The sequence below is a fragment of the Phocoena sinus genome, chromosome 16 (genome assembly GCF_008692025.1).
Source record: "Phocoena sinus isolate mPhoSin1 chromosome 16, mPhoSin1.pri, whole genome shotgun sequence".
NCBI lineage: Eukaryota > Metazoa > Chordata > Mammalia > Artiodactyla > Phocoenidae > Phocoena > Phocoena sinus.
The window spans coordinates 84,885,832-84,912,061 of NC_045778.1; the positions used below are offsets into that span (position 1 = coordinate 84,885,832).

Sequence of the window (26,230 nt, forward strand, 5' to 3'; positions counted from 1 at the left end):
ACGGCTGGCCTGTTGCCGTCACTGGACAGCGGCCCGTGGCAGGAAGCCAGCACTGCCCTGTAGGACCCAGACTGGCGACAGGGGCTGCCTTGGGAAGCCGCGTCCTCTTGCCTCCCAAGCCCCCCTCCCAGCCAGGATGGGGGTTGAGTCTGTGCCCACACAATTGCAAGGGGGGCCCTCTTTCCTGCCCTGGGTGGTCTCCCCCTCAGATCTCCCCCCAGAGCCCACCCAGGGAGCGCCTTGCTGGGCAGTAGTGAGGGGTGAGGTGCGAGCTCCAGTAGGCTTTCTGGGTCTGCCCGGAAGGCTGGCTCTATACCCAGGAGATGGAGCTGGCCGGCAATGACCAGGTCAGGCCACGTGGGCAGTGGCAGGAGGGAAGTCTCCCCAAGCCTGCCGCAGCCCCTGGTGGGTGCCCGGAGGCGAGGCTGGAGCACAGGCGTCTGGAGGAGCCTCGCTGGCTTTTCTGTGTGTAGCACGTCACCCCGCACACACACACACACACACACACACACACACACACACACACAGAAAAAAAAGGTCTGTCTCAGCCCGTGAAGCCCCTGCTAGCCTCCAGGCACCATCCCCTTGAGTGTGGATCAGGGCCTCATGGCGTGAGGCTGAGGGCCCATGGGGTAATGAGCTGCCCCTCTGGGAAGAGCACAGGCTCCCATCTATCAGGGCTGGAATTTTGGGGCGGGTGGTGGACTGAGGGGTCCTAAATGGCCAACACCTGCTTCCCGGTCTCTCCATCTCCTTGTCTTTGGCCCATTAGCCAAGGCGGCCCAGCACCCCCGCCTGCCCTACCTGGGCCGTGGATTCAGGCAAGGAAGAGTCATTCTTCCTGCCTGGGCCAGAGCAGGATGGACCAGGGGGGCGGGCTGCGGGCCCCAGAGGGAGGTGACCGTGGGCACAGTGTCCGGGATCCGTCACCGTGTGGCAAGACCTGCCCTGGGTGTGTTGGGAGCCTGCAGCGTCCCTCAGTGCTGTCCCAGAACTTGCTTCAGCTGAATCCCACCTTCCCGTTGTAGCAGTGGGCTTTCAGAGGAGCTAAGACCGGTGAATGGAGGCATTAGCCACACGGAAGCAGCGACTCAGGACCCATGGAAGTTACCCCACAGAGTCACGCAGAGAGTCCCCCCAGCAGGAGCTCCCCCCAGTAGGTGCTTTCCCCAGCGGGTGCTCCCCGTGAATGGGTGCAGGTCTCCAGCTTCCCCGAGGAGCTCCCACCTCACCAGGGCATCTTTCCGCTGGGCAGGGGCAGCAGAGGCCTGGGCCTGAGCAGGAAGCCGTGCCATGGTTCTGCCCTGGGCTCCCAGCTCCTGGCTGCACAGCTGCGTGCCAACAGCCAGTGGAGAGTCAGCGAGGCCGCTGTAGGGGGACTGGCTCACTCACCCTCCTAAATAACCAAGCCACGGGGTCCTCAGGCTGTTCACTGTGCAGGCGTCTGTGTGTACGTGTGCGTGTGTGCACACGGTGCCCAGGTGTCTCTCTAACCAGGCCTCGCGGGCATCCCTGGGAGCCTCGGGCTCTCCTGAGTCGTGGGGGTCCTGGGTGGGGCAGAGAGGCCCCCAGGTGGAGCGAACCCGGGGAACCAGCCGGGAGATTTGGAAGCTGAGGTTTCTGGTTCATGAGCCTCTCAGCCGCCCCAGTCTAATCGTGTGCTCTGCTTTCTGCTATGCCCCGTCCACCCTCCTCCCACGGTCAGTACAACACGGGAGCCCAGCAAGGGCTCTCTGCTCTCGGAGCTGCCTTTTCCTCATCCATCTTAACCACCCCCCCACCAAGAGAAAGAGTTGGGAGGGCCCAGGAGGATGTCATTGAGCCCCTCCCTGAACTGAGAAGGAACAGACGTGGGATGAGCCTAGTCACACGGGAGGACCTGCCGCGTCCCCCTCCTGTAGCCCCCCCCCCGCCCCGCATACCGCACGCTGCTTGGCCGGACACACACACAGCGGCTCCCCACACTGCTGCTTTCGTTCTGGGTTTAAACCTTCATCTCCTTTGCTGTGGTCAAGGCCCCTGTGCAGTACAGGTGGGAGAATTTCAAGGGCAGGAGATGGTAGGCTCCTTTTAGGACCCGGCAGCTTGGGTACACGTGAGAACATCCTGTGTGCTGGAAGGATGGAGCAAGGAGGCTGGAGGGAGAGCTAGGTAGGGGGGCGGAAGCAGGGGCACCTATCTTCTGTAGCACCCCCAACTCACCCCGACTCTCCTCCCTCTCACCCCGACCTCCACCCCCATCTCACCCCGACCTCCATCCACCCCCAACTCACCCCGACCTCCATCCACCCCCAACTCACCCCGACCCTCCTCCCTCTCACCCCGACCTCCACCCCCAACTCACCCCGACCCTCCTCCCTCTCACCCCGACCTCCACCCCCATCTCACCCCGACCTCCACCCCCAACTCACCCCGACCTCCACCCCCATCTCACCCCGACCTCCACCCCCAACTCACCCCGACCCTCCTCCCTCTCACCCCGACCTCCACCCCCATCTCACCCCGACCTCCACCCCCAACTCACCCCGACCTCCACCCCCATCTCACCCCGACCTCCACCCCCAACTCACCCCGACCTCCACCCCCATCTCACCCCGACCTCCACCCCCAACTCACCCCGACCCTCCTCCCTCTCACCCCGACCTCCACCCCCATCTCACCCCGACCTCCACCCCCAACTCACCCCGACCTCCACCCCCATCTCACCCCGACCTCCACCCCCATCTCACCCCGACCTCCACCCCCAACTCACCCCGACCCTCCACCCACACCTCTCCCTGAGTCTCCGCCCTGCCCTCCGAGTCGGGTGTCCAGGACCTTTCCTGACCCTCGGGCCTGCTCCCCCAGGCCCAGCTCCCAGCCTGGCTCCCTCAGTCCCCTCCCCTCCTTAGGCTGGTGGTGCCTGAACACGCAAATACACGGAGCTAACCAGGGTGTCAAACGGCCCAGAAAAGGGCTGTGAGGTACAGGGCGTCTGATGTGTGAGCCTGTGTATTGTGTGCACGCATCGATGAACGTGTGTGTGCATATGTGACTCGCGTGAGTACGTGTGGGCACGTGTGTGGATGTGTGGGATTTGCATGCCTGTGCACCGAAGTTAGTAAATGTGTGAGAGCTGTGTGCACACACCGGACAGATTGTGTTAGCACGCTCCGTGCACACACGTGAGTGTGGGTGGCACGACCACAGCTGAGTCAGACCAGGAGGTGGAGCCCGCTGTGTGGGCGCCTCGGAGTCTAGCTGGGCAGGAGCCAGGCGACTGTGTCCTCCACGTGCACCGCCCGGGGCCGTTGTCCGGGCGGCTCTGCAGCCGCGGTGTCATGAGCGTGTTCTCGCGTGTCCCGTGACTGTCGTAGGCTCACGTCACGTTCATGGGCTGGCGGCTCCCCGCGCACGGCTGTGCCTTCATGGCAACAGCTCCGTCTTCCCTCACCTGCTCGCAAGCTGGAAAGGTGAGGCTCCCTGCGTGCCCACCGAGGTCTGTGTGCTGAGCCCGTGGGGCCGGGCCAACGGCGGGGGGCCGCACAGTCTGGGACGAAGGGCAGACTGGGCAAACACCTGCTCCAGCGGCAGCTGATGGTACGGCACATGCTCTGCGGCTCCTGACGTCCAGGAACCGTGGGATGTCGTCTGGTGGGGTTTTTTAAGACATTGCCGAAAACCTCGTTCCCGACATAGAATGAAACGTTGCGGCGTGGCGTCTGCTTCCCGGGAGCTGTCTGGACGTTGGGGGCTGCGGGGGCCTGTCCCCAGGCCCGCGGCCCCTCTGCCGGCGCCCGCAGCTCAGCCCAGGCCTGTCTTGCAGGAGAACGTGTCCCTGGCCGACATCCTCTCCCTGCGGGACAGCGGTCTCAGCGAGCGGGAGGCCTGGGCCGTGTGCCTGGAGTGCAGCCTGTCCATGAGGAGCGTCGCGCACTCGGCCATCTTCCAGACCCTGTGCATCACGCCCGACACCCTGGCCTTCAACACCAGCGGGAATGTGTGCTTCATGGAGCAGCTCAGCGGTGAGGCCTGGGCGGGCACCCGCAGGGGAACGTGAGCGCAGAGTCCAGCGGACGCGGGCCCTCCCTGGGCCAATGGTCCGGGAGCCGGGTTTCCATGGTAACCTGCTGGTACCTCCGCCCCTCCCCACCGTTGTGAGGCTCGGGATGCGCTGGTTCTCGCAGCTCCCCATCCCGGGAGAGCCTGGAGGCCTGTCTTCCCCAGTGACCCGGGTGGGGAGTAGTGGGAACGGAGGGTCGCCGTGTGACCCGGCACCTTCTCTTCCCTTCCCAGACGACCCTGAGGGAGCCTTTGTCCCCCCGGAGTTCGATGTGACTGGGAACACCTTTGAGGTAAGTGGCAGCAGGTGGGCCAGTGCCCGGCCCCCCTCCTACCGTCACCTGGCAGCAGTGAGCGCCTGCGGTCGGCACGCCCACCTCTGTCCCCTCAGGTCCCCAGCGACTTGGCCGCAGCGATAGCCCGCGTCCGGCCACACGCTTCTCACTACGGCGCGTAGCATGTTGTCTGAGTGCGAATTTACTATATTTAAGATGCTAAAAGCGCCTGAAATTACCGGTGGTGACTGACGGGGGGGTCACAGCTCCTCTGAGGGATTGGCAGGGGCAGCTCACGGCCCCAGAGAATCACCCATGAGAGTGAGAGGCAGCCACACCTAGGACAAGGCCAAGGTCACCGAGGCCTCCGGGGCCCCTGGGCACCCCCAGTGCAGCGAGGTGGGCAGGGGGCCTAGAGAAGGGAGGGGGCCCGCTCATGCTGCTTTCACTTTCTAAAAAGAGTCTCCTGCTGTGTCTTAGCTTCTGGAACTTCCTTTTATGTGATTTCCCTAGACTCTTCCGCACTGGGTGTCATGGCCTTTGTGGGGGGAGGCCTGGTGGGGTCAGCGCTGCTCCCCGTGGCCTCCGTGTGTCCAGTGAGAGCTCCCAGCGGGCTGGCGGGGTCGCTTGCAGAGCAGGGCAACTCTTTCCTGCGGGGCTGCCTGAGGTGCGCTCCCACCACCGCCCAGAGACCCCTCACACCCCCTCCTGCGGGATCGGTTCTGCTGGGATTGCCAGGGGTTGCGCTCCTGTCGGTCAGGTGGTGGGGTGGGGACCCCCTCTGTGGGAGAGCCCATTTCCATCCAGTTGCTCAGCTTTTCTCCCTGTATTTTCGTCCGTTTTGTCAGGACTGCAAATGCCGTGTCCACCGTGTGTCTCACTTCCTTGAAGGCAGCGGTTCTCAAACTTTTTGGTTCTTGGAACCCTTTACACTCCTAAAAATCACTGAGTGCCCAAAGAGTTTTGTTTGTGTGAGTTATATCTGCCAGTACTCACTGTATTACAGGTTAAAACGGAGAAATGCATGAAAAGTCTACCTATTAATTAACTCAGTGACAACCGTAAACCCATTGCATGGCAGCACATATAAAATACTTCCGTGAGAAATGACAGTATCCCCTCCAAAAACACAGTGAGGAGAGTGGCATCGCTTTACGTGTTTGTAAATCTCTTGAATGCCCGGCTCAGCAGAGGCCTGGGTTCTCACGGCCACGTCTGCGTCCAGTCTGCTGTGACAGCACAGGCCCGCGGCCCTGGCAGCCTCCACGGCCTGTTGCTGGGAAATTGTTTGGCCTCTGGAACCGCGCTTTGAGAAAAGCTGCCTGAAGCCCTCCTCTGATGGAAAAAATGTTTCTCATTTCTAATATAGTCCAAGTATTGGTGTTTTCTTTCACTGTGTTTTTTTTGTGCCTTAAGAAACCTTGCCAGCCACAAGATCCAACAGATATTTACTGACATTTTCTACCAAGAGTTTTAAAGTTTTGTTCTTCACATTTAATCCACCTGAGGCTGCTTTTTTTTTTTAATATTTATTTATTTATTTGGCTGTGCCAGGTCTTTAGTTGCGGCAGGTCTTTTAGTTGCAGGATCTCTAGTTGCAGCATGTGGGATCTAGTTCCCTAAGCAGGGATCGAATCAAACCCGGGCCCCCGGCATTGGGAGCGTGGAGTCTTAACCACTGGACCTGCAGGCAGTCCCAAGGTGGATTTGTAATGTATGTGAGGCAGGGACCCAGGTTCATTGTTTTATGTGGATATAACCGGTGCATGTGAGGCAGGGACCCAGGTTCCTTGTTTTTATGTGGACATAACCGGTGCTCCCAGCATTGGGAGCGTGGAGTCTTAACCACTGGACCTGCAGGGCAGTCCCGAGGTGGATTTGTAGTGTATGTGAGGCAGGGACCCAGGTTCATTGTTTTTATGTGGATATAACCGTTGCTCCCAGTTGTTAGTTGGTTGGCCCCGGTGCACGTCACCTAAGCCATATACACCCCAGTTTCAGACAAAAATGGGTCTGCTTCCCGGGCCTATGCCCTAGTCCATGGCGGTCTGCCCACCGCTGCACTAAAGCTGCGTTTATTGACCGCAGCTCCGCCACGAGCCCAGCATCTCACAGCGAACGTGCCCGGTCCCTGTTCTTTTCAGAAGCGTTCTGACTATGCTCAACTCTTTATTCTTCCACATCAATTTGAGAATTAGTATCAAGTTCCAGGAAAAGCTCTGTTGGCGTTTTGACTAGAATGGCTCTGAATGTGTAGATGAGTTTGGGGAGAATTCATACGCCTATGGTATGTTATACGTGTTATACCTCTCCATTTATTTAGCTCTCATTTACTGTCTCAGTAACATTTGAAAACCTTTATTGTAAGTTTTACTTGGATATCCTTTACTAGTTTATTCTCAGGAATGAGATATTTTCTGACTCTATTCTAAATGGGTGGTCATCTTTCTAATCACATTTTTTTGCTTTTTGGGGCAAGTCTACAGAAATGCAGTTTGCTTTACCATCTTAATCTTACATCAGCCATCTTGGTAAATTCTTTTATTATTTCTGCTAACTTACAGAGTCTTTTAGTTTCTCTATTTAACTGATCAAATCACCAGCAGAAGGTGGCAGGCAGTGTTGATGCCACTGTCCAAGGGCTTGCTGCCAGGTTCCCCTTCCAAGTGTCCTGAGCGGGCCTGGAGCATCGCTGTGACGGGGTCAGTGATTTCTCCACGATCCTAAGAGAGTCTTCCCACCTCCCCACCCTGGATGACATTTGCAGCGGCCCCCTGAAGTCCCCAGTGTGCCAGAGGGATGGAGTTCTATCAGGAAATGCTTCTGCATGCTTTGAAATGATCATTAAGATGTTAATATCTCCCTTTTTTATTTTCTAGCATTAAATCAACCTTTCCTACTTAGAGAAACCTAAGCTGGCTGTGTCCTATTTTTTCTTTACACCATTGTATTTGATTGACTAATGCCTGCTTTGGGTCTCTGTGTATTTTTCTCGAGTGGACTGGTAGTTTTCCATTCTGTTGATGTTTTTTGTTTGTTTGTTTGTTTTGCGGTTTGCGGGCCTCTCACTGTTGCGGCCTCTCCCGTTGCGGAGCACAGGCTCCGGACACGCAGGCTCAGCGGCCATGGCTCACAGGCCCAGCCGCAACGCAGCATATGGGAATCTTCCCAGGCCGGGGCACGAACCCATGTCCCCTGCATCGGCAGGTGGACTCCCAACCACTGCACCACCAGGGAAGCCCTCTGTTGATGTTTTTGACTCGTGTGAGCCCTCAGGACTATGCTGGCTGTATGTAAGTGCCCCCGCTTCCTTTGCCGTGTAATAGTTTATGTAAGAATGGGATGGTCTGTTCCTTCAAAGTCTGGTCAAACTTACTTATGAAGCCATCTGTTTCCTTGGAGCAAAGATTTTTAATTGCTGCTCTATTTTTAATAATTATAGGATTTATCTGTTTTGTATTTCTTCTTGAGTCAGCTTCTTGGTAAACCATATGTTTCTAAAAATTTACCCATTGTTACCTGTGTTTTTAAAGTTGCAGGTGAGGTCCTTTCTGAATCACTGCGTCATCGTAGGTGCCCTGTTCCACTCCTTGGATAATTTATTTGTACTTTCTCTTGCCAGCCTTGCCGAGGGGGTGGGGTTATATATTTTCTTAGTTTTGTCAACAGAAATAATCAATAACAATTCATAACAGGAAAGGAAAGAGTGTTATGTGAGCCAAACTGAGGACTACAACCTGAGAGACACAGGTTCAAGAGGCATTTGAACCGTGTTCCGCAGGCTGCAGAATGGGGGAGGCTTGTAAAGGCCAAATCCACAGAATTCCTGAAGCTGTTTGTCAGGAATCAGGATTGGAGCTGCAAGAAGTAAGGGTGCTGGCTCAGCACGATTGGCTGGGGTCTGAAATGGTAGCATAGTTACCAGGAGAGACTTGAGACCTAAGGCTGTGGGTGGCAGCTGCTGGCAAATACTGTTTTGAGAGCGGCCGGTGGCGTCATTGAGTCTGAGAGGGTCCCGAATTCAAGTTCTCAGGGATGCAGGAATGTGTCTAAAACCACATCCACAGCAGCCACCCGGCTCCATCCTGGATGCCTGAACCACAGTTACTCCATTTCGATTTTTAAATATATCCTTTTCTTTAACGTTAAAGCAGTTGTACAATGCGTGTTCAGCAGGCCTTAAGACAGGCTGCTCTAGATGAATGGATAAGGAAGATGTGATATATGTATATATGTGATACACACACACACACACACACACACACACACACACACAATGGAATACTACTCAGCCATAAAAAAGAGTAAAATAATGTCCTTTGCAGCAACATGGATGGACCTAGAGATTATCAGGCTAAATGAAGTACATCAGAAGGAGAAAGACAAATACCATATGATATCACTTATGTGTGAAATCTAAAATATGACACAAATGAGCTTTACAAAACAGAAACAGACACACAGACATAGAAAACAGACTTGTGGTTGCCAAAGGGGAGGCGGGTAAGGGAGGGGTGGATTGGGTTTGGGATTAACAGATGCAAGCTATTATATACAGGATGGATAAACAACAAGGTCCTACTGTATAGCACAGGGAACTATATTCAATATCCTGTGATAAACCATAATGAAAAGAATACGAAAAAGAATATATATATGTATAACTGAGTCTCTTTGCTGTACAGCAGAAATTAACACAACAATATAAATCAACTGTACTTCAATAAAATAAAACTTTTAGAAAGACGGGCTGCACGTGAGTGCAGCTAACACGGCAGCAGCGAGCACACAATGATTTGCCCCCAGAAGGACTTGCCGGGCCTCCTCTCTGCACCAGTCAAGTCCACCACCTTCCAGAAGCCTTCCCAACCGGTGGATCCCGTGGGGATTTCTCACCTCTCTGATGTCCTGTAGCCCTGATCTCCTTAGCAGCCCTTCGTGTAGTGAGTGCTGAGTGAATGTCAATAATGAGTGTCATTATTGTTATTAATATTATTAAATGACTGTTATTCCCTTTGCCCTCCTGGAGCACAGGGACATGTATCTTAAAACAAAACAAAACAAAAAAAAGACGGGCTGCTCTGACCAGCACAAAGTTCAAGCCAAATCACATACGAGCCAAAGCGACTTCCCCAAACCTCCATACGTGGAAGTTTCTTCCAACAGCTTTTCAAAGAGCCCACCTTGTATGGTGTGAGGTCTCCTGTCCTGTCTTGGTTTCTTCTTCTCCATCAATTCTGCTCTTATGTTCCAGTCTCTTTCTTCTTGTACTTGTTTCGAGTTTAGTGAGTTTTCCTAACTTGAGTTGGACACACAGCTCATCAGTCTGAGCTTTTCTTCTTTCCTAATATTAGGGTCAACACCTAAAGCTAAGAATTTCCCTCCGAACACGAGTTTTGCCACTCGGCATATGCGGTATCATTCACTTCTAGGTGTTTCTTTATTTTGTTAAAAAAAGACTTTTTGATGTGGACCATTTTTAAAGTCTTTATTGAATTTGTTACGATATTGCTTCTGTTTTATGTTTTGGTTTTTTCGCTGCGAGGCATGTGGGATCCTAGCTCCCAACCAGGGATCAAACCCACACCCGCTGTGTTGGAAGGCGAAGTCTTAACCACTGGACCACCAGGGAAGTCCCTCTCCGTGTTTCTTGATTTCCATTGGGATTTCTTCTGAAAGAATGGGCTGGGTGTTTCTTGTTTTTACTGTGATGCAGGCAGACCTCACTTTATTGCACTTCACTTTATTGTGTTTTGCAGATACTGCATTTTTTACAAACTGAAGGTTTGTGGCCGCCCTGCCTTGAGCACGTCTGTCGGTGCTGTTTTCCCAGCTGCATTTGTTCACTTCGTATCTCGTCACGTTTGGGGACTTTTCACGATATGTCAAGCGTTATAATTATTAGCTTTGTCCTGGTTGTCCGTGATCTGTCATCCACTCACTGCCCTCCCCAGTCCCTTCCTTGGCCTCCCTGATCCTCGAGACACAACAGTATTGAAATCAGGCCAATCAGTAACCCTGCAATGGCCTCTAAGGGTTCAGGTGAAAGGCGGAGCCACAGGTCCCTCCCCGCGCGTTGGGCCATTCGGGTCTTCTTTCGCTTTGTCGCTTTTCCTCTTTTGCCGAGTTGTCTGCTCCTTACTCTGAGGTGTAGACGGCACTGTACCCCTCCCTTTGCAGAGAAAGCGAGTCCAGCAACGGAAGTGAGCCGCCATCCACTCTCCAAGTGACAGAGCTCCCTGGGTGGAGGGGCTTTCCCGGGTCAGGGACCCCACCTGCTGCAGGGTGTAGGGACAGGCAGGCCCACGACAGGGAGGGAGGAGTGATGGTGGTCCACGCTCAGGGGGCAGGGAGAGACTGTCGTTAGCGGGAGGGAAGGGGGCTCCTTCCTTTTTAATGCTTCCTGTCCCTGGAATCTTCCTATCATGACAAGTTTTCTTCTCTGAGTCGCCGTAATTCCTAGCGGGTGGTTGGTGACTTTCCCTGTTGCTCCTCCCATGGGGCAAGCAGGTCCTTCTCGCCTCACACCTGTGTCAGCACGGGCGCCCCGATCCCGGTGTTGGCACCGCCCATGATTCTGGGGTCCCCGCTCGGTGTTCAGATGGCAGCAGAGCAGGTGGGATCCTGCCTCATGGGCCGTGGTCCACCGGGGCACGGACTTGATGCGAGTACGGTTCACAGGATCACCACTAGGGGGCTTCCAAGACAGGAATTAAAGGCGGAAAGACCTCGAGGGCCAAAGACGCTGGTGCTGGCCAGTGTGTAGTGGACAGTGTCATCTGACAGCCAATGAGAAGTTTGTTTGCTGAGTTATTTTCAAACTAAAAGAGATGGATGGATAGATGAAGGTGGACAGAGGCAGAAAGATATAGATACGGATACAAAGAAAAGTAGGAAGGAAGGGAGGGAGGAAGGAAAAGTAAATGTGGGTGGCAGATGGAGAGGGAATGGACAGATGGATGGATGGATGCACGTGTGGGAGGGTAGACGGGCACCAGTGTTCCTGGAGGGACGACAGGGCGTGGACAGCAGGAGCAGGTACCCTGGGCAGAGCCACATCTCACCCTCAGGGCTGTGACTTGCTGGGGACCTCACTGCTGCGGCCTAGCCTGGGCTAGTAGGATCTGCCTTTCCTTCCACCCGCAGCACCCAGCAGGGCTCCCAAACCAAGGCGTCTGCCTGAGTCTGTGCAGCAGCTTGACCTACTTTTGGCCCCTTCAGGAAGCCCTGGGTGCTGGCTCCGTGGGGACCCAGATGGAGGCCCCTGGGTGCAGAGGGCGAGGTCAGCGTGTGAGGTGGGGAGCGGGCTGCCGTCCACCTGGGGACCAGGGCGGGGGTGCCAGTGTCTCCCGTGAGAGGCTGGCGGCGGCCCAGGGGCCCGGCCTCGTGCACAGGGAGAGCGGACAGACTCCGGGCCATCAGGGTGGGCACCAGCCGTGTTCACAGGGCCCCGAGCGGGTAGCCGGACACCCTCCTGAGCAGGCTGGCGTTGTCTGTAGGTGACGAGATTGTGGGCCTGAGAGGTCAGTGGCTTCAGTGGAAAATGATAGAATAAAAGACTGCAGAGGTCAGCGGAAGGCAAGATACATCCCCCAAAGTACATAGCTTTCCTTTGTGTTGGTAGTTACCAGTTCGAGAGGAAATGGAAAATGTCCCACGTATAACAGCCACGACCACAGAGAGCCCGGGAGTGAACATGGCAGGAAGGGTTGAAAGTGCACAGCAAACCACTTTTCTAAAGATGAAAAAACAAGGCACGAGAAAATGAGGAGATGGACCCTGTCCCGACACTATTTTTTCCAGCTTTACTGCGACAAAACTGACATTCAATGTTGTGTAAGTTCAGGGCCTACAGCCTAATGATTTGATACACTTAACATATTTCAAAACTGTTTCCCCGTAGGGTTAGTCAACACCTAACACCTCCACCACTAATTACCATTCGTTTTGGTGGTGAGAACATTAAAGGTCTACTCTCTTAGGAACTTTGAAGTATACAGTACAGTATTGTTGACTGGAGCCACCAAGCTGTGCATTAGATGCCAAGAACCTATTCGTCTCATAACTGGAAGTTTGTGCCCTTTGACCAGTGTCTTCTCATTCCCTGCCGCCCACAGGCCCCTGGCAACCTCCATTCTACTCTCTGTTTCTATGAGTTCAGTTTTTTAGATTCTGCGTGTAAGTGAGATCATACAGTATGTCTTTCTCTGTCTGACTTATTTCACTTAGCATAATGCCCTCAACGACCATCCTTGTTTCTTGCAGCTGAGTAATATTCCATTGTGTATATAGACCACATTTTCTTTATCCATTCACCCAAAGACACGTAGATTGTTTCCATGTCTTGGCTTTTGTGAATAATGCTGCAGTGAACATGGGGCTGCAGATATCTCTTCGAGAGCCTGATTTCATTTCCTTTGGACATACACACAGAAGTGGGATTGCTGGATCATATGGAGGTTCTATTTTTATTTTTTTGAGGAACCTCCACGTTGTTTTCCACAGTGACCGCACCAATTTACACTCCCACCAACAGTGCACAAGGGTTCCCTTTTCTCCACATTCTCACCAACACTTGTTATCTCTTGTCTTTTTGATAACAGCCATTCTAACAGGTGTGAGATGACAGCTCATTTTAATTTTGATTTGCATTTCCCTGATGATTAGTGACGTTGAGCATCTTTTCATGTACCAGTTAGTTATTTGTATGTCTTCCTGGGAAAATGTTTATTCAGTTGCTCTGCCCATTTTTTTAAAATAGCATCTTTTTTAAAAAAATTATTTATTTAGTTGGCTGTGCCGGGTCTTAGTCGCAGCACGTAGGCTCTGACCATTAGGAGCATGGAGTCTTAGCCACTGGGCCACCAGGGAAATCTCCCTCTGCCCATTTTTTTTTTTAAATAAATTTATTTGTTTATTTATTTTTGGCTGCATTGGGTCTTCGCTGCTGCGCATGGGCTTTCTCTAGCTGTGGCGAGTGGGGGCTACTCTTCGTTGCGGTGCGTGGGCTTCTCGCTGTGGTGGCTTCTCTTGTTGCAGAGCACGGGCTTTAGGTGCACGGGCTCAGTAGTTGCGGCACGTGGGCTCAGTCGTTGTGGCTCGCGGGCTCTAGAGCGCAGGCTCAGTAGTTGCGGCACACGGGCTTAGTTGCTCTGCAGCATGTGGGATCTTCCCGGACCAGGGCTCGAACCAGTGTCCCCTGCATTGGCAGGTGGATTCTTAACCACTGCGCCACCAGGGAAGTCCCTCTGCCCATTTTTTAATCAGATTATTTTGTTGCTCTTGAGTTGTGTGAGTTCTTTATCTACTTCAGATATTAACCCCCTATGAACCACCTCTGAGGTAAACGGTTTGCAAATATTTTCTCCCATAGGTTGCCTTTTCACGTTGTTAATTGTTCTTACACAGAAGCTTTTTAGTTTGATGTAGTTCCATTTATTTGTTTTCTCTTTTGGTGCTTGTGCTTGTGGTGTTATGTCCAAAAAAATCATTGCCAAGACCAATGTCAGGGAGCTTTCCCCCTATGTTTTCTTCTATGATTTCCATGGTTTTCAGGTCTTATGTTTAATTCTTTAATCCATTATGAGTTAGTTTTTGTGTGTGGTGTAACATACAGGTCCAGTTTCATTCTTTTGCATGTGGCTGTCCAGTTTTCCCGATATCATTTATTGTAGAGACTGCCCTTTCACAGTAAGGGTTCTTTGCTTCCTTGTCAAATACTAGTTGACTGTATAGGCGTGGTTTTATTTCTGGGCTCTCAGTTCTGTTCCATGTGATGGTTCTTATGCCAGTACTGTACTGGTTTGATTACTAGAGCTGTGTAATACACACACCAGGAACTGTGATGCCTCCAGCTTTGCTCTTTCTCAGGATTGCTTTGGCTATTTGCAGTCTTTTGTGGTTCCATACAAACTTTTTGATTTTTTTTTTCTACTTCTATGAAAATGCCATAGGAATATTGATAGAAATTGCATTCAGTCTATAGATGGCTTTGAGTAGGATGGACATTTTAACAATATTAATTCTTCTGATCCATGAACACAGGATATCATTCCAGTTATTTGTGTCTTCATCTTCTTTCATCAAAGTCTTATTCTTTGCAATATACATATCTTTCACCTACTTGGTTATATTTATGCCTAAATATTTTATTGTTTTTCCTAAATATTCTATTGTTTTTGATGCTATTGTGAGTGTGATTATTTTCTTTATTTCTTTTTTAGATATTTCATTGTTAGTGTATAAAAATGTAACTGATTTATGCATGCCGATTTTGTATCCTGAAATTTTACTGAATTTGTTGTTACTAAAAGATTTTTGGTGGCATCTAAGATTTTCTATATATAAGATCATATCATGTGCAAATAGAGACAATTTTATTTCTTCCCTTCTAGTTTGGTTGCCTTTTATTTATTTTTCTTGCCTAATTGCTCTGGCTAGAACTTCCAGTGTGTTGAAAAGCAATGATGAGAGTGGGCATCCTTGTCTTGTTCTGATCTTAAAGGAAAAGATTTCAACCTTTCACCATTGAGTATGATGTTAGCTGTGAGCTTGTAATATGTGGCCTTTGTTATGTTGAGGTACATCCCTTCTATACCCAGTTCATTGAGAGTTTTTACCATGAAAGGATGCTGAATTTTGCCAAATGCTTTTTTCTGCTTCTATTGAGATGATCATATGATTTTTATGTTTTATTCTATTAATATGGTGACTCACAGTTACTGATTTGTGTATATTGACCCATTTTTCATCTTAGGGCCAAATCCCCCTTGACCATGGTATATGATCCTTTTAATTACTTTTGAATTTAGTTTGCTAATACTTTGTTGAGGATTTTCACATCTATATTCATCAGGGATATTGGTCTATAGTTTTCTTGTACTGTTCTTATCTGGTTTTGATGTCAGGGTAATGCTGGCCTCATAAAATGAGTTTGGGAGTGTTCCCTCTTCTTCAATTTTTGGAAGAATTTAGGAAGGATTGGTATTAATTCTTTAAATAAATGTTAGTAGAATTCACCAGTGAAATCATCTAGTCCTGGGCTTTTCTTTGTTGGGAGGTTTTTGATTACTGATTCGATCTCCTTACTAGTAATAGTTTGTTCAGATTATCTATTTCTTCGTGATTCAGTTTTGGTAGGTTGTAGGTTTCTAGGAATTCATCTATTTTTTCTAGGCTATCCAAGTTGTTGGCATATAAATAGTGGTCTCTTATGATCCTTTGTGTTTCTGTGGTATCAGGTGTAATGTCTCGTCCCTCATTTGTGATTTTATTTGACTCCTCTCTTTTTTTCCCTAGTTAGTCTAGCTAAAGGGTCCACAACCAGGACAGAGGTTTGTCTGCCTCTCACCTGACACACAGCTGGGCAAGACTCCTGCCAGGTCCCTTGGCATATGTTGCTGGATCCCACAGCTCCCACAAAGGAAATTTTGTCCGCAGATGGATGCCAAATTGTTGTTGAGGGGGATACAATCTAGGGACAGCCATCTTGCTGGCATCCAAGTATTTCATCTTGTATGACGTTGGTCCTTCCCAAATTCTGCCACGTCAGTGCTGTTACAATAAAATTCTAACCTTTTGGTTTTTTTTTTTTTTAATGGGAATGGGGGAACCTATATATATATATTTTTTTAACCCTGACAAATGTGAAAATAATCAAACATTTTTGGGAAAGAAATGGAGGACCATTTGTCCACCAGGTATGAAAATGCACTCTGGGGAATTCCCTGGCAGTCCAGTGGTTAAGACTTGGCGCTTTCACTCCGATCCCAAGTTGGGGAACTAAGGTCCCACAAGCCACACGGCTCAGCAAAACAGAAAGAAAGAAAGAAAGAAACAGAGAGAGAGAGAGAGAGAGAGAGAGAAATAAAGAAAGAAAGGAAAGAAAGGAAAGAAAGAAAGAAAGAAAGAAAGAAAATGCACTCTGAAGCTACCATAATTAAAATAGCACAGTAGCACAGTCTGGACAGAGGGAGAGATACAGAGTAAGAGGAGGGGAGGCCAGCCGAGCCTGGAGCCCCGGGGAGCTGAGGGCAGCAGGACGAGGGTTCAGGGTGGACAGAGGGTGGGCTCTTCTTTAACAGTGTGGGAGATGGAGGTGGCTCTCCATCAGGAAGGAGCCAAAACCAGATCCCTGCAGCGTGCCAGCTCACAGGTACAACCCACAGGGATTAGAGCTAGATGCTTTCAAATTATAGAAGTATTGGAAAAAGCAGAAGTAAGCTGTTTTTATTGTCGTGGGCTAGGGAAGGTCCTCTTAAGAAGGCAATAAAAAAATTATCCAGTTTCACAAATTAAACATTAGAATTTTTGAATGTCAAAAGACACATGAAAAAGTTGAAACATAAGTGACAGAATATACGTGTGACACACAGACCAGGGATCAGCCCCTTCGTGTGCCAAGAGTGCACTCAAAACAGGCAACAGCTCAGCAGACAAATTAGCAAAGTCCACGAATGGGCATAAAGAGGAAAATTTTAAACAGTGAATAGAGTTGAACAGATGCTTGGTCTCATTCACGGTCACAGAAACGCAGGTTAGCCCGAGACACTGAGCTTGGGGAAGCTGCAGAGGCCGCGAGCTGGAAGGGGGAGGCGGTCTGACCCACACACACACGCACAGACACACGCACACGGCTGGGCCGGTGACTCACAAGAGAAGCTCCTCAGCAGCTCCGAAAACTGCAAATGGAACGGATGTAGCCCAGATTGTAGCCCCACTTGCGGGGCCTGAGGCCTCGTGAACACACTGTGGATGCAGAGACGTCCACGTGAGGACGGCCACTGCAGCGCTGGTCACACAGCAAAACACAGGAACTGCCCTGAGTGGCGAGGGGCGGACCCCCACGTGCCCAGCTCCTGAGACAGACGCTGGCAGGGAGGTGGGTCAGGAGGGCGCGTCTCAGCCAGGCGGCCAGTGGAAACCAGACAGCCCTAGAACAACAGCAGGAGCCGGTGGTCCCAGACTTCCCCACAGGCCAGGAAGGTGGGGTCTGAGGGTCATGTGAGGAGGCAGGGCAAGACGTCCCTGACAGGACCCCACCACTCAGCCATGCTGAGGCTGGCCCTGGCTAGGTGTTGACCCTGGACCAGAGTGGGCCCAGGGCTGGAGGTGGGGGACTCACTGGTTGGGGAGGGGAGAGCACCAGGGCAGGGAGGTGGGGAGAGCCGGCCTCTGGGGGCCCGGCCTCTACTCCTGAGCTGTGTGACCCACCTCTCTGGAGCTGGCCCCCACCAGCTCCTCCTGGCCCAGCTGTGTGGCCCCGGCAGGTTCCTGAACCTCTCTGGTCTCAGCTTCCTGTGAGTGAAGCGGGGATGATGAAGCCCCACGTGCACGGTCCTGAGATGAGGCGAGAAGCCCAGATGGTGTTGGAGGACACCTGGCCGCAGGGGTCGGCAGCCCCTCCAGGACCTGAGGGCTGAGGCCTGCCCTGTGAGCCTGTCCCAGCGGGCATGGGGTGAAGAGCCCCACTCTCACAGGGGAAAACCCTGACTTCCAAACTGCAAGAAACCTTCCTTTCCTCCTCCTCAAATCGGTTTTTGAAGCATACACTTGAAAAAGAAAAGGCTGGCCCTTTGAAGACAGGGCCTGTGCCAGGCGAGGGCCTGTGCCAGGGAGGTGGGCTGGGGCTGGTGGCGCGGGGCCGGCACAGACCCCAGGCCCGGGAGCATGGGGGTGGCCCGGGGCCAGGAGAATCGCCGCGCTGGGGGCAGGGGAGGCGGCCCTGTAAAGCGCAGGTGCTCCTGGCCCAGAGGAGCAGCGGCTGCCTGGGGACAGGTGCTGCCCGGGAGGCTGCGAGGCCCTGCCCCACGCCCAGTGGGCTCTCTGGTGCTGCCACAGGCCCACATCTACTCTCTGGGGGCCACGCTGAAGGCAGCCCTCGACTATGTGACGGAGCCTGAGCCCCAGCCCAGGCTGAGCCGGGAGCTGGAAGCGCTGCTGGGCCAGATGCAGGCCGAGGACCCCCGGGACCGGCCCGACCTGCAGGTAGGCGCGAAGGCAGCCCCCGCTTCCCCCAGGCGCGGCCCTGCGCCCCACGCGCCCCCAGCCAGCGCGCACGCACAGCCAGCGCGCACACGCGGGCCCCCACCCGCCCATCACCCGGGCTCCTTACTTCTTTACTCTGCATTTTTGCGATGAACGGCATGCATTATAACCATCACGGGCAGGACAGAATCCGCTGGTTTCACAAAGCAGATTCTGTCCCACGGGGATCATGTAGCTCAGGACGCCCCGCTTCGTGATCCCGGCGCCTCGAGCGGCGGCGAGGGGGCGACGGGGGCTGGGGCGGGGCTGAGCGCTGGCTCCGGTCACAGAGCATCATCGCACTGTGCGAAGAGAAGATGCAGCTCACGTCCTCCTGCCGCCTGTGCCAGAGCCTCTCGGCTGCCGGGAGGAGGGTGCTCTCCATCGAGTCCTTCGGGGCGTTTCAAGGTAAGCACACAGGTGGACGAGCCTGCCCACACGCCCAGGCATGTGCACGCCCTCACACATGCACACATGGGTGTGCACAAGCATTAACACGATCACGTACACACACGTTCGCACCAGCGTACTCACCGTGTAAGCCACCCACGCTGACATGCACACGGATGCAGAGAGATCACATGTGCTCCCACAGCACACATGGGAACATACAAGCATGTGCAAACTCGGACACACCTATTTAGACTATTAACTCACACAGTGAGCACACCCCCAGTTTCCCACACGCACAAACACGTCTGCAAGCGTGCACACACTTACACGCTCTGACCCACAATTGGAGGTGAGAGGCAGGTCATATGGGAAGTGACTGCCCTCGGGACTGGTCACCTCTGTCCTCTTCTGTGGGCGTTGGGGACATGGACACAGCACCGCCAGTCTGGTGGCCACTTACTTCCTGGCCACACAAGCTGTTGCTGAAGCATCTGGGATTTTCATGGCTCACAAGGCATAATCTTGGGTGGCATTTTGAACAAATGCCAACGTCTGCTCTGCGCTGTGCTCGCAGCAGGGAGCCTGGAGGGTCCTGAGGGGAGGTGTGGAGCCTCTGGGGGTGGCAGGGCCCCTCCCCCAGCCAAGCAAGCGGCATTTGCCACCACGTTGGCGTTTGTGACACTGCAGCACCAGGCCCGCTGGCAGCTCTAACATCGGGGAGGGCGTTAACACTGAGAGCAGAGGCTCCGCTGAGGGGGCCGCAGGCCACTGGGAGGGGAGGGTGTGTGTCTCGAGGGGTTCACACAGACACGTGTGTGGAAGATTGTACATCAGGACGAGCTGGGGCTGCTGCCGGATTTAATTTATTCCTTTGGGGAGTATCACTTGTGTAACCGTAATAGCAAAACCATGTGCTTTTTGGATGAGCTAATTAGACAGGCCTTAGGAAACCCCTTCGGGAAGCTCATCCTGGATTGGGTGGCGGGGGGGACCGAGACCTTCGGAGACTCATTACTTAGCCAAGATGGTGTGATTAAGGAAGCAGATGAGGACGTTTCTGGGCCAGTCCTGAGGGAAGGGGTGGGGGGCCTGGGAGGCCCCGTGCTCTCTGTGATGGGTGGGGGTCCAGGGGTCCTGCAGGAGTGGGTGCCTTGGTGGCCGTGAGCGTGGGGATTGCAGGGGGAGGTCCATCCTGGCCGTGGCCCTCAGCTGTAATCACGTCTTGCTTTTGCCCAGATGTCAGTGAGATCACCTGGAGGGAGAGACTGGCTCCAAAAAGTGTGGGGCCCAAGAGGCAGCCAGGGGACCTCTCCGCGGACCCAGCGGCCCTGCCTGCCCTGGAGGGCCAGCCCCCGAGCCCCGCCGGAGAAAGCCTGGAGCACCCGGGGACCCCGCCCTCCAAGGCTCTGCTGTCAGCCCCTGTGAAAAACAGAGAAAGCCCGGGCCAGGAGGGGCTGGCCCCCGAGAGGCTGGCCTGCCTCCTCCTGGATGCCCAGCGGCCCCTGGGGGACCCGGACAGAGGCTTCCTGGAGAGGAGCCGCCTGAGGAAGGTGCAGACGCTGCCCCGGCTCCCGCCCTGCAGCCCCGAGGCCGGCGCCCTCTGCCTGTCGCTGACCAGCACGAAAACCCAGCCACGGGCACCAGAATTCTTCCCTCCAGACCCCAAGAAGCCCTTTCCGGAGGGGAAAAATGGCCTTACCAGCTCCCAGGCACAGCCCGAATCCAGTCTGTGGCCGGAGCGAGACGCCGAGCTCCGGCGCATTGGGGACAGGGGGGCGCGTGGCCGGGGCGCCGCGGAGGAAAGCCCCCCGCCAGGTTCCAAGGGCCCTCGCGATGCCGGCAGAGACCCAGGGACTCCCGAGCCTGATGACGGGACTGCGGACAGAGCCGGGGAGCCGGGCGGAGCAGCCCTGGAGCAGGTGGGTGACCGTGGCCCGCGTGGCCCGGGAGGGGCCTGCGTGCACACGCACCGCGCACGCGCTCCCTCCGCAGGCGCGGGCTCTTGAGTACGAAGTAAGTCGCTCCCCTAAGGTGGGTGCCTGTGAGCATCCCGGGACGAAGTCACCTGGGGTTCGGTGGCCCGAACACACGTGTGTCTGTGCAGCAGTGCTGACTCCACCAGCTTCATTCCCACCATGCTTTGCTGACCCAGAGGTCAAAGGGGAGGGCAGACTCTGAGTTACATTTTTATTCATATCCTGATAAGCACCTGAGGGTAATTTACTTGAAAAATGTGGTTACTTTAAAATGAAAGCCCATCCTGGAGACCCCAGTGCCTTAACACATGCTCGATGCCCACGTGCTGTCTGCTCAGCCCAAACCATCTCCAATGGCCTCCCCACGTCCACCCACCCGACCACACTCATGTACCCAGAGCGCCCAGGCACCGAAGTGAAAACCTCAGGCCTGAGCCCAGGGCTCTGCTCACCTTCAAATGCCCACCAGCCTCACAGACAGCCACCTCCCGGATGGGTAAACTGAGGCTGGGGGCCGCCATGAGGAGGGTGGGTGGTCGCTGAAGTGCAGAGCTGATTGGGAGCCCAGCCATGGTCTTAACCACCAGGCTTCCCTGCCCCGAAGACTCAAGGGATCAGGGCCCACCAGACCTCGGCCCCCACACAGGTCACAGCCTGTCAGGTGTCAGGGCTGGTCCAAAGTCGGGGACCCAGATCTCCTCTAGAGAGCACGTCCTGGGTGCAAAGCTGACTGCTCCAACCCCACATGTAGCAGGAGGCTTGGGGGGCCCTGTGCCCCAGAACCTGGGCCCCTGGCCAGGCACAGGCTGGATGAGGCAGGCAGTGAAGTCTCGGGACCGAGGCAGCTACATCCTGGGCACAGAGGGGGGTCCAGGAGGGGTGAAGACACTGCCTCTGGAACCTTCCTCTGAACATGCACTTCTGTGTCCAAGCGGGCAGTTGTACTCCCAGCTCTTCCGTGGCCGCAAAGCAGAGAACGCCCTTCCAGCTGAACTCATTCTTCTGACTCTGGGACTTTAATCTGTGGGGGGCAGTATGAGGGAAGGGGAGCCCATAACATAAAGTTTACCATCGTAACCATTTCAAGTGTACAGGGCAGGGGCACTAGGCACGTTCACACTGCAGTCATGACCATCGTCCATCCCCGGAACGTTGTCATCACCCCAGACTGAAGCTATGTCCGCAGTAAACACTTACCCGCCATCCCTGCCCCGGCCCTGACAACCGCTCATCTACTTTCTGTCTCTACGGGTGTGACTGCTCTCAGTCTTTGATAGAAGAGAAATCATGCAATGTTTGTCCCTTTTTGACTAGCTTACCTCACGGACCAGTGTCCTCAGGCTTCATCTATGTTGTAGCTGTGTCAGAATTCCCTTCCCTTTTAAGGCTGAATAGTGTCCATCTTATGGATGGACCACGTAATGCTTATCCATCCATCCACCAATGGCGCTTGGGTTGCTTCCACGTTAGCTCTCGTGAATCACGCTGATTTGAACATGCGTGTGCAAATACGTCTTCAAGACCCTGCTTTTAAGTGGAATTGCTGGGTCAGATGGTAATTCTACGTCTGATTCTTTGAGGAGCCTCTGTGCTGTTTTCCACGTCATTGCACCGTTTTACGATCCCACCTGCCGTGCACAGGTGCTGGTTTCTCCACGTGCACCCCCAGCACCTGTTGTGCTGACGTGGGGACTCTCCCAGCCCGTCATGCCAGGAGTGCATTGTGTGGGGCAAACCCCACATGCTTGAGGTGGTCCCTGCCCTGTCGTCTTCCTCCATGCATCCCTCTAAGGTGCCCACACACTGAATGTGGCTCCTCCCCCCACCCCCCTCAGGGCGTCTCCCTGCAGGACCTCCTGTCTAAGCTGGGCCGGCCCTTCAAGGAGTACGAGCTCTGGGCTCTGTCCCACGCATGCCTCAGCACCCTGCGGACGCACGGCCAGCACCCAGGTGACGTCCTCCCATGGGTCCTCGTCCAGCACGCCGACCCCCAGCATGTCCGGGCCAGGACCCAGGGCCACACGTGGCCTTTGTTGCCCATGTGGGCTGTGTGGACAGCCTGGGGCTGGGTGGCAGTGTCCATCCTGTGAGCTGGGGGCAGCCTGGGGGTATCTACTCTGGTCTCAGGACCAAGGGGGTCAGAGGGCAGCTTCAAACGTGGGCCTCCTCCTGCTGAGGAGGGGCGGAAGCTGTGCGGTGGCCCTGGGCCACACCCTCTCAGCAGGGGCGACGCTGTCCCCAAGGAGACGAAGGTTGGCTGGGGCGGGGGCGGGGGGGTTGGTCCTCGGACGTTAGACTCATTTGTGACCCCTGAAGCTCAGCCCTACCAGGCAGAGGGACCAGTCTCCGGCCCCACGGTGGTCCTAGCAGGTCAGGGGCGCTGCTCTCTGGCCTCCCTCGGGTCCTGTGAGCCTCAGGCCTGTGGGTATGAAGCGCCGGCACCCAGCCTCCCCCGGGACCCCTCCCAGGGCCGCGCTCGGCGGTTGGGTCACGTCCCTCTGTCCCCCTCCTCTTCCCGCAGCTCCTGTGCCCCAGGGCTGGCTCAGATGGCCCTTCCGTGGCCTGTCGCCCAGGCTTCTGGGAAGGGGAGCCAGCACTTGGCCCCTGTGCTATGTCCAGCTAGGGCCCCAGCGTCCCCGCACTCCCTGGGTGGCTTGGGAGCCCGTGGGGTGGCTGAGAGAGGGGGCTGCCTCACGACTGTGGCTCTGCCAGCCCTGAGGGGGATCAGGTCCCCCAGTGAGTCTACAGCCGCCCTGACCCTCGCCTTCCCTTGCAGCCTACCTGTGTCTGGACTCCGTGCTGGTGGCCGAGGATGGAACTGTGCTTTTTGGGCCACCTCCCGCCAGCGGTGCGTAAGTGGGCCCCCCCAGGGGGCTGTGCTCTGGTTCCGATAGCCAAGGCTGAAGGAAAGCTCAGTGGGTTTGGGGTTTTCTGTCTCAGGTGCTTACAACTCGTTCTTTCTGGCTCCCGAGGTCGCAGAGCAAAAGCTGACGACTGAAAAGGTACCTGGGCCCTCCCCACCCCATCCCGTGGCCCCCTGCCCCGCTCCGTGGTGCCCACGCCCTCCGTCCAGAGAGCCTGAGGGGGGAGGGGGTGGGGAGAGGATGGGCCCAGCATCAGGACTTAGCAGGGTCAAGGCGACCCCCCCAACGCAGCCCCCGCGTCCAGAGCCCAGCTCTGCAGGGGCCTCCCAGAGGGTGACAGGGGTGTCATCTGAGCCTGGACTTCAGCTCCGGGCAGTGCTCACAAGACCCCACAGCTGAACTTTCAGGGATGTTTGCCAGATGCTTGTCAAACACAGCCGTTATTAAAAATTCAATTGTACAGACTTAAAATCAAGTAAATTATATTCAGAACCAAGGTAGAACTTCCGCTTTCGGGAACGTGGGGGAGACGTAAGTTCCCTGCCCCCCAACAAAGCACGCCGTTCTGAAAGCTGGCGTGTGAGGACAGAAAGGCCAGGGCCCTGGGCCCCGGGGAGCGACTGTCCTAAGAGTCCCGGGTGTCCTTCCTGCCTCACACGTGGAGGATGAGGAAGCACATCTGGGAAACACCAGCGGACACAGCAGAAGCCCACTGGAAGCCCGCATGCTGGAGCTGGAGCAGCAGGACAAAGGGAGGGTGGCCCGCCCAGGCCAGGTGCTGTCGGAAAAGGCTGAGCATCCAGCCTGTGACGAGGACCCCTGCGCCTCAGTGAGACCTGCCCCTCCCGGGGTGGGAGTGTAAGTCAGAGGAGGCCTCAGGAAGAGTTGGGACTTTCACCATCACCCAGTGGCAACGAGGCAACCTCCCCTCAAAAAAAAAAAGGAAATCGCTAAAAATGAAATACTTAGATGTAAGTCTAACAAAGCATGTACAGGACTCGTATGCTGAAAACTAAAAAAGAGGTAAAGTCTCAACTCAGTAATCTAGGCACCCACCTCAAAAGAAGAGTGAAATAGACCCAAAGCAGAAAGAAGGAAACAGTGAAGCTGAGAGCAGGACTCAGTGAAATGAAAACAGAGAAACAGTAGAGAAAACCAGTGAAATGAAGGGCTGGCTCCTGGAAGAGGCGAATAACATTAACAAACTTCTAGCAAAACTGACAAAGCAAAAAGAGAAGGAAGACACAAATTGCCGATGTCAGGAATGACTCAGGGGACATCCCTGCGGACCCTGCAGACATCAAAAGGATACTGGAATACCACAGACAACTCTCCACACATAAAATTCAATGACTTAGATGAAATGGACCAAATCTTTAAAAAATATAAACTACACCTCACCCAAGATGAAACAGACCTTTGAATAGCTCCATAACTGTTGAGGAGATTGAATTTGTAATTTTTTTTTTTTTTGCAGTACATGGGCCTCTCACTGTTGTGGCCTCTCCCGTTGCGGAGCACAGGCTCCGGACACGCAGGCTCAGCGGCCATGGCTCACGGGCCCAGCCGCTCCGTGGCATGTGGGATCTTCCCGGACCGGGGCACGAACCCACGTCCCCTGCATCGGCAGGCAGACTCTCAACCACTGCGTCACCAGGGAAGCCCTGAATTTGTAATTCTTAAACTCTCAAAAATAAATCTCTAGGCCAAGATGTTTTCACTAGGGTGGTATACCAAATGTTTAAAGAAGAATTAATACCAATTCTACACAGTCTTTTCCAGAAAACAGAAGTGAACACTTCCCAATCCATTTGATGAAGCCTAATATTACCCTGATACCAAAACCAGGCAAAGATAGTGCAAAAAATATGTATATAGGTCAATATCCCTCATGAATATAAAGGCAAAAATCCTAAGCAAAATATATGCAAATAGAATTCACTAAGATATAAAAACAATTATACACCATAAACAAGTGGGGGTTATTCCAGGGACATAAGGCTGGTTCAGTATTTGAAAACCAATCAGTGTAGTCCAACATATTAACCAGCTAAAGAAGAAAAATCCCATGATCACATTCACTGATGCAGAAAAAGCATTTGACAAAATTTAACACCCATCTATTAAAAAAAAAAACTCAGAAAAGTAGAAGAAACTTCCTCAACTTAATAAAGATCATCTACCAAAAAAACTGTACAGTTAACATCATACTTAGTGGAAAGACTAAATGCTTTCCCCCTAAGATCAAGAACAAAGCAAGGATGCCCACTCTCACCACCCTATTCAACATTGTACTGGAAGTTCTAGCCACTACAATAAGGCAAGAAAAGCAGGTAAAAAGCATAAAGGCCAGAAAGGAAGAAATAATACTGTTTGCAGACGACATAACTGTCGACATAGAAAATTCCAAGCAATTCCAAAGAATCTCGATAAAAGCCTCCCAGAACTTAGAATTGAGTTTTGAAAGGTCACAGGATATAAGATAAACATTCAAAAATCAATTGTATTTCTATATACTAGAAATGAACATGTGGACACCAAAATTGAAAACACAGTACATTTACAATCACTCCCCCAAAAATGAAATACTTAGATGTGAATCTAACAAAGCACGTACAGAATTTATATGCTAAAGACTACAAAAGGCTGCTGAAAA

General features: G+C 53.5%; 1 protein-coding gene across 1 annotated transcript in view; it reads left to right on the top strand.

Annotated features, from left to right (window-relative positions):
- KNDC1 (kinase non-catalytic C-lobe domain containing 1) overlaps positions 1–26,230 on the top strand; it is a 60,730-nt gene that overhangs the window by 2,891 nt on the left and 31,609 nt on the right. Inside the window, exons 2-9 of the mRNA XM_032608603.1 lie at positions 3,806–4,004; positions 4,276–4,334; positions 18,156–18,302; positions 18,632–18,749; positions 19,971–20,653; positions 22,546–22,660; positions 23,487–23,558; positions 23,651–23,712. Coding sequence (XP_032464494.1) covers positions 3,806–4,004; positions 4,276–4,334; positions 18,156–18,302; positions 18,632–18,749; positions 19,971–20,653; positions 22,546–22,660; positions 23,487–23,558; positions 23,651–23,712 — 1,455 coding nt within the window. The remainder of the gene's footprint in view (positions 1–3,805; positions 4,005–4,275; positions 4,335–18,155; positions 18,303–18,631; positions 18,750–19,970; positions 20,654–22,545; positions 22,661–23,486; positions 23,559–23,650; positions 23,713–26,230) is intronic.